The following is a 16,087-nucleotide window of genomic DNA, read 5'->3' on the forward strand; positions in this document are numbered from 1 at the left end:
TGGCACTATTAGTACATTTTTCAACTGCGATAGTGCTGAACACTATTTCTCTCTAATTTTTACAAAAACAAATTACTGTATCATCTTTAAACCCGTCGTGCTCATATTGTTTTCTTGGTTGGTTGAGCACATAATCGTGGCCGCAAAACATGTGCAATTGGTGCATAGTTGCGAGGCGATAGTCGAGCGAGAGCGTATACAAAACGAGATAGAATACGCACGCCAGGGGAGTATCGAGCTTTCCAAGCAGCGTTTATAAACACAAAATCCAAAGAGAGAATTTTAAATTTACCATTATCAAAAATGTTATCTGCCATGATAAGCATTTATTTAACGCAAATTAACCGTGATGACATCTTGAAACCATTCATACACAAACGATACGAGTTACCGATGTTTAATTTTTTCGCATTTATTACGTGCTATGTACAATACTTCATTCACTCTATAGCAACATTGATCAAATAGAATGTTCTAAAATTCGCTTGGCCTATGACTTGGTATCATTTCCACGTGTAAAGATACTATTGGGCGGGACTGTGGGGAAATATCGAGGCAATGATACTTAAATTCCATTGTTTCTTTTGTTTTGCTACATGTCCAAATTCCGGATCATTTCAAAGAAAATCAGCTCCTAGCATACTTGCTTCAGGATTCGATGTCCTCCACCGCACGAAACTCATCCACTCGATACGTTCGACTTAAGAAAACGTTTGCCTACAATTACAAAGAAAGTAAATACAAGAGAAAACATTACCGCATAGTTTAAATTCACTTCTGGACTACAACATCTTCGGTGTAGGAACTTCGCATTGCAATGTAGATTTTGTGTCGACAGGGATATACAATGGATGCAGTTACTTACCTTGATCATACGTCCAACGAACACAACACACGTCCAAAGGAAAAAAAAATTAGTTCACGTTACTTAACTAGCAGGTTGTAGCTTAACATAAAGGTGCAAGTTTCGCCAATGGGAAGGCATACACGTAGGAGTAACATAACGGTTGTGTACGAGAAAGGGTTTTAATTGGTGCAGTATGATGAACGAATGAGGATGGATACAAACCGAACGAAAAGTTAACAAAAGTGACTTATTAATCCAATGGTACATATATAATGAACATTAACCAATCGAAAGACGTAAATCAGGGGGGGACAGCAAGGAGTACACAATCATACAATAGGGATAAAAAGGGTTTTGTTTTTGAATCAATTTGTTCCGTTATCTGTTTTTGTGTTTCTCAACAATTGAATACCAATTGAATCCCGATATATGTTGATGTTTATTCACTTTCATATCAGCTTGCGTATCACATATCTTGTAGGATTGTTTTTCCTTTCATACTAAAACCAATTGCGATGACGATGAATATATATTGGATTGTTTTGATAACACGCACACCTTGGTACCTAGCTAAAACATTAGAAATCATAATCAAATCCCGCTAAAAAACTATTATTGTAATCGATTTGCTCATGAGACCAATTAATATTACCGATTAAAATGCATAACACTAACCCTTAACAATATATTGTTAATGTTCTTCAATTAAAAAAAACCCCCCATTACAAAAAAATATACAATTAGTCATTAGATAAAAAAGTAAACCATTTTAAACGGAATGTGTAAGCTAAGCTTGGTTTATGGTAGTAGCGGCTTCGATTGCTTTCAAGTCAAAATAAATGCAAATTTCACAACCACCTGATCCGTATTTTGAAAGGTATTGAAAATCGTGCCATCTTTCGCTATGTGCGATCGCATCGCACACTGATGAGCATGCTATAGCATAGGGTTGTGTGTAGCTACACTCAAAAATTGCGATCAAATGCTATTTGGTGTGTTATTTTCATTATTAATAGAGAAAAGTAGCATTGTGTGAGCAACAAGTGCATTTCTCTAGAGCTTTGCCCATGGTGTCCTAAAACGAAGGTACGGGAGAGAAGAGAAAGAAAAACAATAACATAAAACTCGTGGTCAACACTCACACGTAATGAGCAACTGAGTCCTTTCGGAAAATCAAAATGGTTATAGGAATGTTATAAGAAACTATACAAAAACATACATACATGCAGGCATAGTAATGAATGAAGTACATCAAACCGCTTTGAAAAAATGGGTAAGAGCTGTGCGCTAATAAATATAATTTATTGTGTAAAGTTTTTTTACTCTTCAAAGTCAATTTTGTTCCAATTTTTCATTAATTGAAAAACAAAAATTTAAAATTTGTGTGCATTTTTGTTCAGTTTCTTTAGCGTAGCCATTCCATGCACATGCATATAATACTAATGATTTGCACTACAAGCGACCGAATTATTCTTAGAAAATGAAGAGATTTTTCACACATAAACTGAAACGAAAGGGCAAACAAGCATTTAGCAACATCACATAAGAAATAGTACAGTGAAGAAATTGCGTAACTTTTGTCACATCATGTAATATCGATATGATGACCCATGTGTCTGTTTGTACTTTATCTACGTTCTATCATTTTAACAAAGCTCGGAAGCAAAAAAGGCACTTATTCTAACAACATTTGCATCGCAAATGTTAACATATGGAGGTAATAAGATGCATCACACATATGGATGACCGTACTAATTATACCTATGCCTATATAAATAATGAAAAATTTATTAAGGGAAGTATAATTGAGGAAAACAACAATAAATGAAACATTATTTATAACGCGCGCGTATTTGTCCACCATACAGAACTAACATTAAAGTAAAATACATAACTCAAAACAAACACATCTCCAAAATCATATATTAACAACGAATGTACATCGATTTCTTAATATTCATGCCTGTGCGGATTGTTTTCTCTTGGGGTTTCGGTAAAATTATACTAAATACAAACATCAAACAAACATGGATACTCTAAATGCGCCATCTTTTACCTCTACCTGCACACATTCAAGCGGTAGTGAGCCCTCCTAATGCTAACGCGATGCCACTTTCACGATGCAAATTACCACAACTGTACACACAAGACGGTAGGAGGACTACCATTGTGTTATAAACAATCGCACAAACTGCTATATATGTATATATAACTATGCTGTACACAAAGCTTTATAACATAACGATGTGAAGTAAAAGTACCGATGAATAATTAATCGAAAAATATGTTGAATTTACCACAGAAGGAAACGGAAAAAAACGGAGAGAATCACAAAAAATGAAAGGATTGAAAAGATAAATATAAAAGGTACAGAACTGTGAACTTTAAACCATATCGTAAATAATCGAACTGGCAAGATACTAACGATGAAGCAAACATGTTTGTGTATAAGAATCAAAACCTACTAAACCGAAAAGAGGTGTTTTAGTACAGTTTACTACCCTGACTGACTACCTGGGGATATGACATCCATCTTTTAAATTATTTGTTTGGTTTAGATTGCACTACACACGTTAAGTAATGTATCTTCGCCGGGTGCGGTGCTGTCGAATGTTGGAAAGTATCCCTAAACATTCAATTCTAAGGCGCCACCATTTAAAAGACGATAACAATTGTATCTTTTTTTGTTCTACATAGCTTAACATAGCTCATTTCAACAGCAAGCAACCCAACGTGATCGTGTCTAACACTACCCTCGCTCGTATTGCTTCCGTTTGTACTGAAACACAGTTCTCGGTTTTTTGTGTGTTTTGTTTTTAGCTTTGCTGACACAAAACGCTCAACACCAGGCGTCATTTTTGCATGAAACAATTTTGGTCGAATTGAATAGCGTGTTGGGCCTGTTTTGTTTATGCGAGAGAGGAGAAGAAGGAGTTGTTCGACTTACATGTGCTCGGGGTGATTGCGCAGACAATCCAAGAATCCTTGCGGCTTAACCTGACCAGTGCAGATTTTATGAATAGCGGTAAACAACGGGAATCTATAATAAAGAACAAACAATCAAATCAATTATATCCGGTCCAGCAGCAACTATCGAAGACACTCACTTATCCTCCATCCCTTTACTCTTCAGCATAAAGTTCACCTCTTCGGCAGTGATCGGACCCTGCAGCTTCTGTCCATTGAGCATCTCATCCTCCAGCTGCTTGATCGTTTTTCCTGTTTTCACGAACGCTTCCGACACTTTGCGATTACGGCCACCTATTAACAGGGGAATAGAGTTAAATGTTTTTTAGGCTCTAACTAGATTACAATAGCACCATATTCACCATAACACGTAGTTATTAGATCAGCAACACCACAGCTTTCGAAGAACGTTGACAGTTTGCTACCGGGGTAGAACACATCGACGAACTTAATCATCTCCATCAAACCTAACCGAATAACGGCGGCCTTCGTATTATCACCCAGGCCCATACCGTCGACGAATCCAGCGCCGCAAGCTACGATATTCTTAAGCGCACCGCAAATTTCCACCGCATCGACATCGTCCACCACGACCACACGGAAGTTGGGCGACTGGAACAGATCGCGTAGTGTCTGGGCAATTTTCATATCGCGGCAGCCAATGGTAGTCTCACAGAACTTCTCTTCTGCTACCTCCCCGGCCAAATTAGCGCCCATCAGTACTGAACACGGTATCTTCAGATGCTTCGTGATCAGGTGCGAGATCAGCTCCATGCCACCACCTTCGGCTACGTCGAAGCCCTTGATCAGTGACAGACCGACGGCTGTCGGTTTAATTTTGCCCAGCAGCTGCGTACCCAGTCCACGAATGAACTGATGCGGCACGACGAAGATGAGTATGTCGGCATCTTTTGCTGCTTCCACGACATCGGGAACAGCAACCTGAGAATATTTTTATAATGTTGATATTATTACTTTTACTTGATGCGGCCTGGCCAAAAAAAATACATTTAACTTTCCAATTAAGTTAGAGGAGTTAAAGTGCAGAAACACTTGTAAAACACTAAATAAGGAATTGAAAAGCTATAATCGTTCATCATTACTCTTGCAGCATCGTTTTTCTACTGTCGATTGATTTAAAAATAAATTCCTTGTTCACGAGAGCGAATCTGATGCTACGTGTTCTTCACCTTAAAGCTACCGTTTGAAACCCAACACCCCCTAACCCGTGAACGTTGTAAGATAAAGGGGGTTCAGTGATCGCTACCAAATGTAAGTAAAAGATGACCAGAAAAGAACACTACTACCTTTGAACAATGAAAAAACAGGAAGCGAAACATTGGAACCATTCGTCGTCAAGTATATGTATGATAACGCCAGCAAGCTATTTGCATACATTTGTTTGATCAATTATCATTATCTTGCCTTCTTTACGTTGTTGCTCACTGTTCTAGTTTTCATGATCTCGAGCAACGTCTTGGGCAATAGCTATTTGAAAGGCACTTTTCCTTACATAATCGTTTGAATGTGTTCGGGTGCCGAAAATCGGGTTGACAGCTACGACGTACGACAGCTGTCTACGGCTGTCCGTCGAAGGTTAATGATAAGCGCGATAAAGTCGAAACAGGTTCCTCTGCAACTACGAGAGAGGTTCCGATAAAATGACTTTTCGTTACGAAGAATTGAATTAATCGGCGGCGGGCTTACGTGAAGCGATAACCTTTCGTTTCCTGCCCGATTCTGTGCTTCAACATTTCGGATGAGCTGTCATCGATTATGTAAAATAGGTTTAAGTAAGATTATAACGCGGTTAGATTAGCAATAATAGATGAAATATGCTGTTTCAATAAGGTGAAAGAATAACAGTCTAAAATTCAATCACACTTTCTACGATGTAATCATTCGTCCGGAAACCATTTGTTTCCACAAAAGGACAGGTGACCGAATGCAGTGTGCTCTAGAAGTATGGCCTTCGAACACTTGGCTACTTTAATGAAGTGGAAACACCGAGCGCAGCAGAAGCAAACGTTTCAATGGCATAGTTTAGGTCATATATCATGCAATGTGTGAGTTTCCGCATTATGCCACGTGCAGTCACGTGTAAACTACTCGACACTTAATTGCGCTACACAACTATCAAACGAAGTGCATTCAAGAGAATAGAAATTAACTGGTACAGTAACTGACACGCACACACAAGAATATAGACAAACACTGTGTATGATAAATGCAGCCAATGAAGCCGGTGCCTCGTCATGCTTTAAGCTTGAACTGTGCCTATATTAAAGCAAAAATTTTCTTTAAATATTATCTTCCACTGGCCTACGGTCCAGGTGGAAATTGTGGACACTTATGGAATATGCATAGCCTCACAGTCGAATTGTAATTATTAATCGCTGGAAGGCTTTAAGATGAACTCCTGCCGATAAGATAAACATGTCGCACCATAAAAAAACGTTCTAATCACAAAACCAACAGCTTGGCAAAAAACCGATAGGGCACGAGCTATCATTTGATAATTAATTATTCTCCATCGTTATACACCCGCTATTGATAGCCGGTCACGACTGGGGAAGTTTCCATGCGCTATGGCGAAGGGGGTGAAGGGCGCCCAAGTTGATAATTACGAGCAAGGGAACTTTGGCACTGTGACAAAGGACAAACAAGTATACGCGACCTAAAAATACTTCGGCCGCGCAACAGGCCAAGCAAATTTTGGCGGCTAACGAGACGAGATAGGGATCGATACATTCTACAAACTTACGATGTTTTCAGGTAGCTTGTGTCCAGGCAGATACTTGACGTTCTCGTGCGTCGTGTTGATAATTTCCGTTAGTTTCTTGCCGTCGATCATTTCCTCGTACACGTACATCGTGACACGGTCCTCGAACGTGGACAACCGCTTGGCATTTACGCCCACAATCTTGGCAATGGCCGATCCCCTAGAATGTAAAGCAAACACAGGAGTTAAGTATTTGTTTTAATTTATTTGTACTGCATGTCACATGTAAACAAATACATCCCATCACAGTATCCTTGCGCGACATGCAGAGGGCACACGTAGTTCGTTTCGATTGTGGCGTTTCGAGTGTGAAATGTTTAATGAAAATATTCAGGGCGCTAGAATACAACCTTTATAATTTATCGTGCCTCCTTTACATTAGGTCCGATTGGAGACATTAGTCTCTTATTTCGCATCCCCATTCAATTGACGGTGGTTCGTGCGATAAGATGTAAATACTCCCACACAAAGGCGCACATTTATAGTATGTTTTATTGTTTTGTGTTGCTTGCGAGAGAGTTTCGCTTAATCTCACTTCCTTTACGTAACCCTGACCTCCAATGTCGAGTGACGAATAATAGTGTTTTTCATTCATTTTTCACAAGAAAAAATAGCACCATTAGCGCGTACTGATTGCCTTGACATTGAAAGCGCATCAGCTCACATAAGAAACAATATTGAATGAACTGGATATTGTCCTTTCGAAATGCACACATGTTCATACAAGGATAACACACCACTGTCATTTGCACACTACTTCGAACGATTTGCCATGGCCAGTCAATGGGAATGTATTAGATAATATACTGTTTTCCGGTATCGTCAGCCTAGCCTCACTTACCAGTTTCCGGAACCGACGATGCAAACACGAACTTTATCAGACATGATGTTGCTGGTATCTACTTTGCTGAACAGAGAACACACTCGCGTATAGGATCAGCTGCGAAGGAATGGACCCACCAGTCGGAAGCTGCGAGCTGGTAGAAATTGAAACGATACGAAAAAATGGTTTTATGTAATGCTCGAAATACGAATTCAATCAACGGCCACGGAGAAACGGACGACTTCGGGTTCTGGTTCGGGTGTGCCAAGTTGCGGCAACCACGTGTAGGTGTGTGGTTGTTTCTATTTATTTTTGTATTCGGGTTTATGCACACGGTGAGCGACCGTCCGAATATCAACAAAGAAATCCTGTTTTCGTATTCGAATTTTTTTGTACAGCGCGATCTTACTTTCAAACAACGCGTCCTCCTCGCGCAAACAATCGTATTTAATTGGAAAAACGTCTACATCGTTCCGCAGCAGTATAATACCCAAGCGATAGCCTTGTTGAGGATCAGTAACAAGCTACTGATAAGACCATGTTAAGTTTATATTTTAACAAAAATTTAATTTTTTGCAAGGATTGATAGCCTTATCAAACCTAAAGTCAAATAGACTATTTAACGTATATTTCACGTAGAATACTATTTCCATCATGCAACATCTGTTACCTCACCTAAAATGTCCTCTCCTAGTTTCAATTTCCTTAATACTGTAATACGGATGTATTACGGAAGATATAACTTTTCGGAAGGAGGCTTTGGTAGCCTAATAACAAAGACGGAAGGTATAACGGAAGAACGGAAGACAAAACGGAAGAACGGAAGAACGGAAGATGTTGCTTGTACAACGATCCAATAACGAATATCTTTATTCAGCATGACAGTTGCGCAGCACACTGTCATGTCCAGTGGTCATAATTCACTCTGACATTTCGAAAGCTCTTCACAATGGTACCGGTTGCGGACCTGACACTACAGTATATTACAGCTCGGCTATCCTGACTTAGGATTGACCTCAATTCTACTTGACTACATACCTAATCATATTTACGTATTAGTGGCCCACTTCCTAAGCTTATCAACTTCTAGAACGCCATCATAGGCCATTTGTGTATGCTGACATCCCTCAACATCTCTAACGACATAGCGGTCATGAGGGAGAGTTTTGTGAATTATATAAGGGCCGCGAAACCTACAGTTAAGCTTTTTGTTGACACCGCTTGTGTCTGTATATTTGATAGCTACTAGATCTCCTACGTTGAATTTAGGAGCTGGCTTGTTCCTATCGGCTAAGTATTGCTCATTTCGATTTTGCGATATTTCGATATTTTCCTGTGCTTCGGAACGGAGACGATTAAGGTCTCGACTAACGTCTTCTGTTTTGGACTCAAGATTAACGCGTTCGACCTGACCATTCGCTTGGGGAGAGGCTGTAGCATTAAGTACATGGGAGATATTGTGAGACTCTTGCAAGACGCATCCATTAACAGGACCGACTTCGAGTTTTCGTTTTAAAGAGTCAATGGAAGGATCTCTTGATTGAGCTACCTGAAGTTGAAAGTCGAGGTCTAATTCACTAATTGCACCTACTGCTTCAGTTCGGCTTAATGCATCCACGTGAGCCATAGAAGTCTGATGAGTGAGATTGATCTTCATTTTATGGTTTACTAACTGAGTGCATTGAATAGAATCGTCGAGATAATTTTCCTTAATGATTGATGGGACAATAGCGGATTGCTTTGAAGATAATGTGGGGCCAACATCAGGCTCAATTTCTGATTCATAAACGTCAATAGCAGAAATTTCATTGGTTGCCACATCTAGTGAATCCTGGTTCTGGGTTTCAATTTCCCCCCGAGGGGGTTGCATAAGAGAGACGTAATTCTTAGAGTACGTAAGACGGACGTTAAACGAAGGGAGTATATCTCTACCTATAATTATTGGCCAGGCCATAGAGTTCTCGGGTAATATAATAAATGAATGATTGAGGATCACCTCCTTAAATTTTATACGGCACGTTACTTGACCACGAGTATAAAGTCGGGAGTTACCAAGGCCACGAAATCGAGAAGGGGCTAACGGAGCCAGGAGTCCAACTGGCACTATGGATTCATTTATAAAACTTACAGAACTACCTGTATCAAATAGAGATTGTATTCCTTTTACTACCACAACCGGTTTTCCTAACTTAAGAAAAGAAACACTCACCTCTTGTAATTCATCTAATGCCAGAGTTTCATTATCATCAGCCGCAATTGGATCCGGATGAGCAGCAGCATTCGCGACCTTCTTTGGGCAATTTTTGTAGTTATGCCCCATCTGGAAACACGTGAAGCATGCCCCCGGTGGTCGGTTGGGGCGAGAACAGGCACTCGGCTTCAACCGTGGGCGGCACACTCAAGGTTGAGATGAGTTCTTCCTTTAACTGTTCCAGGGTAAGGGCACGAGATGACTGGGCGACGATAGCCGCAGATCCTTTAAGCAGCCGACGAGCATGAACGAATTTATCAGCATCCTTCACACGATGTAGGGAGAAAGTATAATCGAGGTCATCCAACCATTGGATGATACATCTGTCGTCGTCTCCCGTGAAGGGTTCGATTGTTTTATCGAGTTTTAAGTCAGCAATCGGTGGTGGAGCATATTCAGACTGGTGTTCCAAAGCCTGAATCTTACGGCGCAAATCCACTAACTCCAATTGTTGCTGCAATCTGCGAATTTCGTCATCGTAAGTAGCCTGGGTGCATTTGTTAGTCGGGTTACATTCTTTGGCCGCACTATCAACACGCTCCGCTTCGGTAGCGTCCAACATGGCAGCACCGCTTGAAGCGTCCAAAATGGCGACATCACGCTTCGCGAGTATGGCACTCGAGGCGTCCAAAATGGCGGCATCGCGCTTCGCAAGTATGGCACTCGAGGCGTCCAAAATGGCGGACAGGCACGTGGTAGGGGCATCGGTCAAAGGCGCTTCGGAAGCTGGTTCCTCGTCTGGTATCGGTGTGGCGTCAATTCCCATAATTTCAGCAAACAATCTCCGGATCTGGGCAACGGTAGCGGAAGGGGGAACCGCAATCCCCGCATCCGACAGAACGCCCAACATTTCATCACGGCTAGGCATGATCTAAACCAAGATGACACAACGGCAGCACGGGGCGAATCCCACTTCTGAGATGTAATACGGATGTATTACGGAAGATATAACTTTTCGGAAGGAGGCTTTGGTAGCCTAATAACAAAGACGGAAGGTATAACGGAAGAACGGAAGACAAAACGGAAGAACGGAAGAACGGAAGATGTTGCTTGTACAACGATCCAATAACGAATATCTTTATTCAGCATGACAGTTGCGCAGCACACTGTCATGTCCAGTGGTCATAATTCACTCTGACATTTCGAAAGCTCTTCACAATGGTACCGGTTGCGGACCTGACACTACAGTATATTACAATACCGTACATTTAAAACCAGGCTGTTTACTGGGGAACCTGCCAGCAGCTTGACAGCACGCTCAACTGTCAGTGGTGGAGAAATGTCAGCATGACAATTTGGCGCGTGGAGCATTTGTTTACTTCGCTTCTTTATTGTTCACAGAAAGTGATTTTTCAGCTATCGCACATAAATACAAATTCCGTTTTAGTTTCTACTGTGCTTTTGCACTCGCAATGTTAATACTACTTTAGCAACAAATGCATTAATCAATTATTCCAATCGCAACCAACGCTTAATCGATCGTTCATGAGTTTTAATCAGCGTGGAACCGTTGTAACATTGAACACGCAACGGCGAGAGCGCTATTACTTACATAGAGAAGGTGAGTATTTCTATAAAAATTTACTTCGACTGCAAATCCTTGATTTCCTGCTCAATATTAGCACGTGCAATAGTTTCGTATCGATCACAGAATTCCTTCGTAGTGTAGATACTCGGTATGCGGTTCAGCGTTTGCAACAGCTACAAAATAGAAGAGCGAATGATTAATGACGCTGCATCCAAGCATACGGCATCTACTACCTTCAAACGCATTTTGTCGTATGAATTAACATCCTCAACAGGGCATTCATTGCGAAGCTGCTGGGTGTACTGCTTGTAATCTTCAGGCGACGTGCTGGTGTCGTGAGAAAATATGTAGTACACGATTATCACACATTTTCTGTTGTATTATGTACCAAAGCTTACCCCAGCACTAACAAATCCAGATCTTGGAAGTACTGAACGTCACTTTCCAACAGATCGCCTGTTTCCGTCTGTACGTCCCCCAGCAGTCGCTTTACATTTGCTTCTAAAGTTTTCTACAACAGTCAGTAAGACGGGTTAGCTTCGTGAATTACTTCCACCATTTTACTGTTCTTACATTTTCAAGCTGCACAACCGCAAAGAATTCGCATACTGCTTCGCAATTCCGTGCAACACAATCCTTGTCCGCTTCGAAGTGGTAGTACTGAAAGAGTGTAGCCAATTGTAGACATATGCTGGCACCTATTAAATGGGGAACTTTTCGACGGATCAACTCGGACTCGGTGTGATAGTGACGATGACTTTGCGCGTACTGCGTGCGAAGTTTGGACAACCACCTGTCCGATGTCTCTGGCGATAGTTCTAGCGCTGTGCTGATGTTTTCCCATATGTTTTCCATATTCCACTCCTGCAACCCTTTGGATTAGTTCGTTAAACTGGTACGCTAGGCTTCAATCGACCTCGTAGGACGTAAAATCTAATCTATATTAAGAAAGCGACGCCTTTGACTGCTGGTTGTCGTGACTAATGTTATTGATTTTAACTACACTGTTTTTGTGGAGAATTGGTGAGCTACTAGACATGCGCATTGAAAGACCTGGATTCCAGAATATAGTTAGTTGCCTCTATTTCAAAACATCTCAAACAGCATCCCTAATGGCACTTCATATTGGAACAGATTGGAAAAGTTCCTTTGAATTAACGATATTTTCTCCAAATGATAGCATGAAGCACAATAAAGCGACGAAGAGAAAAGCCAATACGGCCCAACAAAGACGAAGTAGTGCAAAGATGAAAGCAAACACTTTCAAACCAAAAGGAGTTACAACGAGGTCGAACAAATTGGCGAATCAGTTCAAGAAGGTAAACAACACAAACAGTGCATGTATGTACATCTATTAGTAAGCATATATGCTTCACAATCCAGATAAACGTAAGTCCCGGGCAAAGGGCGAAACAAACAAAGACTGAATCGCAGGAAAATCTACAAGAGACCAATGCTATTGCGTTCACGGGACGCGTTACTCGACAACTCCGTTCAACGAATAAGAGTAATAGCACGAATGTCAACAACGATAATTGTAAATCTCCCAACAGTACTGGCTTCACAGGTAAAAAAGCGTAATCAAAATGTGTCCGAAGAACATTGCTTAACATTCAATAAATCGCAACACTTTCAATTTTCCTTAGAACAAAACATCAACTGGAAGTCAACAGCGGATACGATCTTGATCGAGGATTCGGATGATGAAACTGGTAATACCGATAAAGGTGAAAACTCCAAGGCTTTGTTTTACCTCGACCGAAACCCGGGTAAACGGGACGTGGAAGTTCCTCTGTACAATCTTTGTCGTGAGGTTGAAACATCGACAACTAGCGTTACTGATTGTTCCGTCAACAATTCCAACGATACCGTAATAGTGCTAGACAATACCATAGACCAAACGACAAATGAGGAGGAGAAGATTAAGGATGTGCAAATCAATGACGAAATCGTGCAGCAGCCATCATCTTCGGATACTGTTACCACAAGTGTTGCGAATGTTATCACCAATGCACAATTCGATAACCAATCGGAACAACCAGCATCGACTGTAACGAACGTGTTTCTAGACGTGATCGAGCTAAGCGATCACTCTGACACGGAACCAAGCATTTCTTCTATAGACAAGAACGCCACTCCGGCATTTCCCTCGATGGATTGTATTCCGCTCAGGTATAATGCGTTGCAACGTCAAGCTAACAGAAATGCTGTTAATCAAAAGCCACACAAAAAAAGCAAATGGAATAATGCTGATAAAATGGCCGTGTCAACCAAATCATCACCAGTGCCAGAACCAACCCTTGGTGAAGAATCGGAAGCAATTAAGAGAATGGTTATCATCGATGGAAATAATGTCGCATATGGGTAAAGATGGTGACCTCTGCAGCCTGCACACTATGCACAAATGAATATAGTTTATTAAAAGCTTTTCCCTCTTCTCCCCTGTTACAGCCATCTAAATGGTAAAATGTTTTCCGTAAAGGGATTACAATTATGTGTAAACTACTTTAAAAGGCTTGGTCACGAGGTTACCGCTGTAGTGCCTCAGTTCAGGTGTGTGTAGAAAACATATATGCAGTAGTTTGTTTTGTTTGTTTGTTTGGTTGATTTCGCTCTCTCTCTCTCGCTGGCTATCTTATTTTAGATTAAAAAAACATCAAAGTACAGATTACGTATTGCTGGATAAAATGCATCGAGATGGGGATGTTACTCTAGCCCCCAGCAAGAATCTTCCTGGTCAGTGTTCTTCAACATATGATGATCGGTAATTATATATTTTGTTAAGTTTTGAAAATATTCCTTATCTTCTCGACAACATTAACCAATTGCAGCCTTATATTGTCCGTTGCGGAACAGTTTGATGGAGTTATCATTTCAAACGACAATTTTCGTGACCTTCTCGAGATCTCTCCAGGTATTTACTATCGACAAAGCATCTTGTGTTGTAATGTGTTATACTTGATTTGACAACGAGTTCGCTTCTATCCTTACTATCCTTTCAGCCTGGCGACGGATTATCGAAACACGTGTTATTGGTTATACGTGGGTGAAAGATTGCTTCTTTTTGCCGGACGATCCCTATGGCCGCTATGGTCCTACATTACAGCAGATATTGAACGGAAAATCCGAGTAAAGGTGTTTATGCCTGGCCATAAGATCTTTCGGCTTCTTTCCTTCGGACGATCCTAGCAGCAGTTTATTTTTACAAGTGTTAATAAGTTTTGTTGATACGGTAATAAGGAAAATATAAAAAAGAAGAAATTACGTATTTTCTACCTTGCGACTGTAACAAACTACATATCGAAAATTATGTAGGTGTAAATATCGCGCAGCATGAGATTGCTTTGAATTGTTCTGCTCACAATGGCGTTCCATTATTGGGCGTCTCATCGCATGTCCTTATCGCCTGATCGTAGGATGGTGGTAAATCTATAATACAAGCATAACGTTTGAATAAATTTTCAGTTCAAGAATCTTAATATTTTCTTTATAAGAAGCAAACGAACCACGTGGAATAGCCGTGACGACAATTAAACTCTGGCTTGTGTAGCCATACTGTGGCGGAGCAATGCCATCACGCCCATCTGGGTCAATTCGTATGTGTGTGACACTGTTCAGATCCGTACTTGGCTGCACAACGCGGCTGCCAGTTCCACCATTGTTGGGAGCGTTGGAAATTGTGTACACAATACCTTCCTGTCGTACGTTGGTGCAGGTGTTGGCTGAAGACATTAAATGAAAACCAAAAAACACATGCGGAATATCACATCCGTTTAGTGGCAGTTTTACACTTCTGTCGGCTCTAAGCGGGCGTTGGGGCCCTAAGCGGAAAAATAAACGGGGCCCCTAAAAAATGCTTAGATTGGGAAAATACTTCTGATTTTATGGAGTTGCCAGCACGGGGGGGGGCCCACGGTCGCTTAGTCCGCTTCCGTTAAAAACGACAATGCCCTCGTCTTTAGGTCAAGCGCAAGAAGGGAGGATTCCAACTTACCCGGAGACGACGAAGAACTCGCAGTGGTTTTTAATCGTTTGTCGTACATATACTGAAAATTGAAAATAAAATAATATTTAACATTTGGCGCAAAACTTACGAAACATTACGATAATTTCACAATTTCTGTTGACATTTTGTATCGACGATGAACACGAATTTGTCATACTATCCAAATGAAGGCTAAGCCAACCGATAAGATACTAGCTTTGCTGCAACAGAAACGTAGTCAAAAATAACCGTGACTCAATGGAACAACGTTACCGTGAACGTTTCTTTGGCAGTTATTTTGAAGTAATTGAACAGAACAGGAAGTATGTTTACAGCTACATCTGAACTAATTCCCTGTAGCCTAAAGCTATCAATCACTTACCACCATAAACCAAATAGCCATCATCGTTAAAACGATTACCGGTATCACTATGTAGGCTGCCATTTTCAGAACTCTTTTGCTGGATCTTCTCTAACAGGACTGAATGATAAACGAAACCACGGACCTCTGTTCAATGTTCTCGCACACGGCTTACAACCGTTGTTTCACGCTGGTTGGGCGTGTGTGTGTATGTGTTGCACAATGTGACGAACATATTTTATCGAGCACAGGGGATTTACAAAAACCAACGCTTAGCAGCTTTGATGATTTCGTCTACGAAGAAATGTTGCGTACGAATCAGCAAGAAACAAAAAGAAAGTACACATGTTTGTATGTGCGATAAGAAACAATTCCAATCATGCGGTGGCTCACTTTAAACATTTGAAAGCAGGAACATTTACCGATGGAACGGCACCTAAGTCTGTCACATTTGCGTGAAATGGGTTGCTGATTGATGCCAATGCGACATGAAATGCAACTCGCTCCACTGTCTGAGCTGATTACAGAAGAGCGAACTTGCAT

General features: G+C 40.9%; 5 protein-coding genes across 7 annotated transcripts; 1 reads left to right on the forward strand and 4 right to left on the reverse strand.

Moving 5' to 3' along the window:
* Positions 1-387: 387 nt before the first annotated feature.
* LOC125769251 (glycerol-3-phosphate dehydrogenase [NAD(+)], cytoplasmic) lies at positions 388-7,929 on the reverse strand. Of its 2 annotated transcripts, XM_049437863.1 has the most exons (8): positions 7,829-7,929; positions 7,438-7,573; positions 6,579-6,756; positions 4,177-4,756; positions 3,955-4,108; positions 3,795-3,887; positions 866-1,922; positions 388-717 (listed from the first exon to the last, which is right to left on the reverse strand). In XM_049437863.1, exons 2-7 carry the CDS (start codon positions 7,479-7,481, stop codon positions 1,901-1,903), a joined length of 1,071 nt encoding a protein of 356 aa, XP_049293820.1. In that variant the 5' UTR covers positions 7,482-7,573; positions 7,829-7,929; the 3' UTR covers positions 388-717; positions 866-1,900. The 2 variants fall into 2 exon arrangements, with proteins under 2 accessions (XP_049293820.1, XP_049293821.1); XM_049437864.1 differs by lacking the exon at positions 866-1,922 and having other exon boundaries at positions 7,829-7,928.
* A 327-nt stretch (positions 7,930-8,256) lies between these two features.
* LOC125769252 (uncharacterized) lies at positions 8,257-9,777 on the reverse strand. Its single transcript, XM_049437865.1, has 2 exons — positions 9,629-9,777; positions 8,257-9,555 (listed from the first exon to the last, which is right to left on the reverse strand). The coding sequence occupies exon 2, from the start codon at positions 9,371-9,373 to the stop codon at positions 8,468-8,470; it is 906 nt and encodes a 301-aa protein (XP_049293822.1). The 5' UTR covers positions 9,374-9,555; positions 9,629-9,777; the 3' UTR covers positions 8,257-8,467.
* Positions 9,778-10,883: 1,106 nt separating this feature from the next.
* On the forward strand, positions 10,884-14,462 carry LOC125769248 (NEDD4-binding protein 1). 2 transcript variants are annotated; one of them, XM_049437859.1, is made up of 8 exons: positions 10,884-11,231; positions 12,379-12,517; positions 12,582-12,765; positions 12,845-13,562; positions 13,650-13,751; positions 13,843-13,962; positions 14,030-14,112; positions 14,201-14,462. In XM_049437859.1, exons 2-8 carry the CDS (start codon positions 12,380-12,382, stop codon positions 14,329-14,331), a joined length of 1,476 nt encoding a protein of 491 aa, XP_049293816.1. In that variant the 5' UTR covers positions 10,884-11,231; position 12,379; the 3' UTR covers positions 14,332-14,462. The 2 variants fall into 2 exon arrangements, with proteins under 2 accessions (XP_049293816.1, XP_049293815.1); XM_049437858.1 differs by lacking the exon at positions 10,884-11,231 and having other exon boundaries at positions 12,069-12,517.
* Positions 10,981-12,054, reverse strand: LOC125769254 (uncharacterized). Its single transcript, XM_049437869.1, has 4 exons — positions 11,772-12,054; positions 11,597-11,709; positions 11,432-11,525; positions 10,981-11,371 (listed from the first exon to the last, which is right to left on the reverse strand). The coding sequence occupies exons 1-4, from the start codon at positions 12,051-12,053 to the stop codon at positions 11,252-11,254; spliced, it is 609 nt and encodes a 202-aa protein (XP_049293826.1). The 5' UTR covers position 12,054; the 3' UTR covers positions 10,981-11,251.
* LOC125769256 (uncharacterized) lies at positions 14,329-16,077 on the reverse strand. Its single transcript, XM_049437871.1, has 4 exons — positions 15,566-16,077; positions 15,193-15,244; positions 14,705-14,920; positions 14,329-14,627 (listed from the first exon to the last, which is right to left on the reverse strand). Exons 1-4 carry the CDS (start codon positions 15,626-15,628, stop codon positions 14,557-14,559), a joined length of 402 nt encoding a protein of 133 aa, XP_049293828.1. The 5' UTR covers positions 15,629-16,077; the 3' UTR covers positions 14,329-14,556.
* Positions 16,078-16,087: the final 10 nt, after the last annotated feature.

This window comes from Anopheles funestus, chromosome 3RL (assembly GCF_943734845.2).
Source record: "Anopheles funestus chromosome 3RL, idAnoFuneDA-416_04, whole genome shotgun sequence".
Taxonomy (NCBI): Eukaryota; Metazoa; Arthropoda; class Insecta; order Diptera; family Culicidae; genus Anopheles; species Anopheles funestus.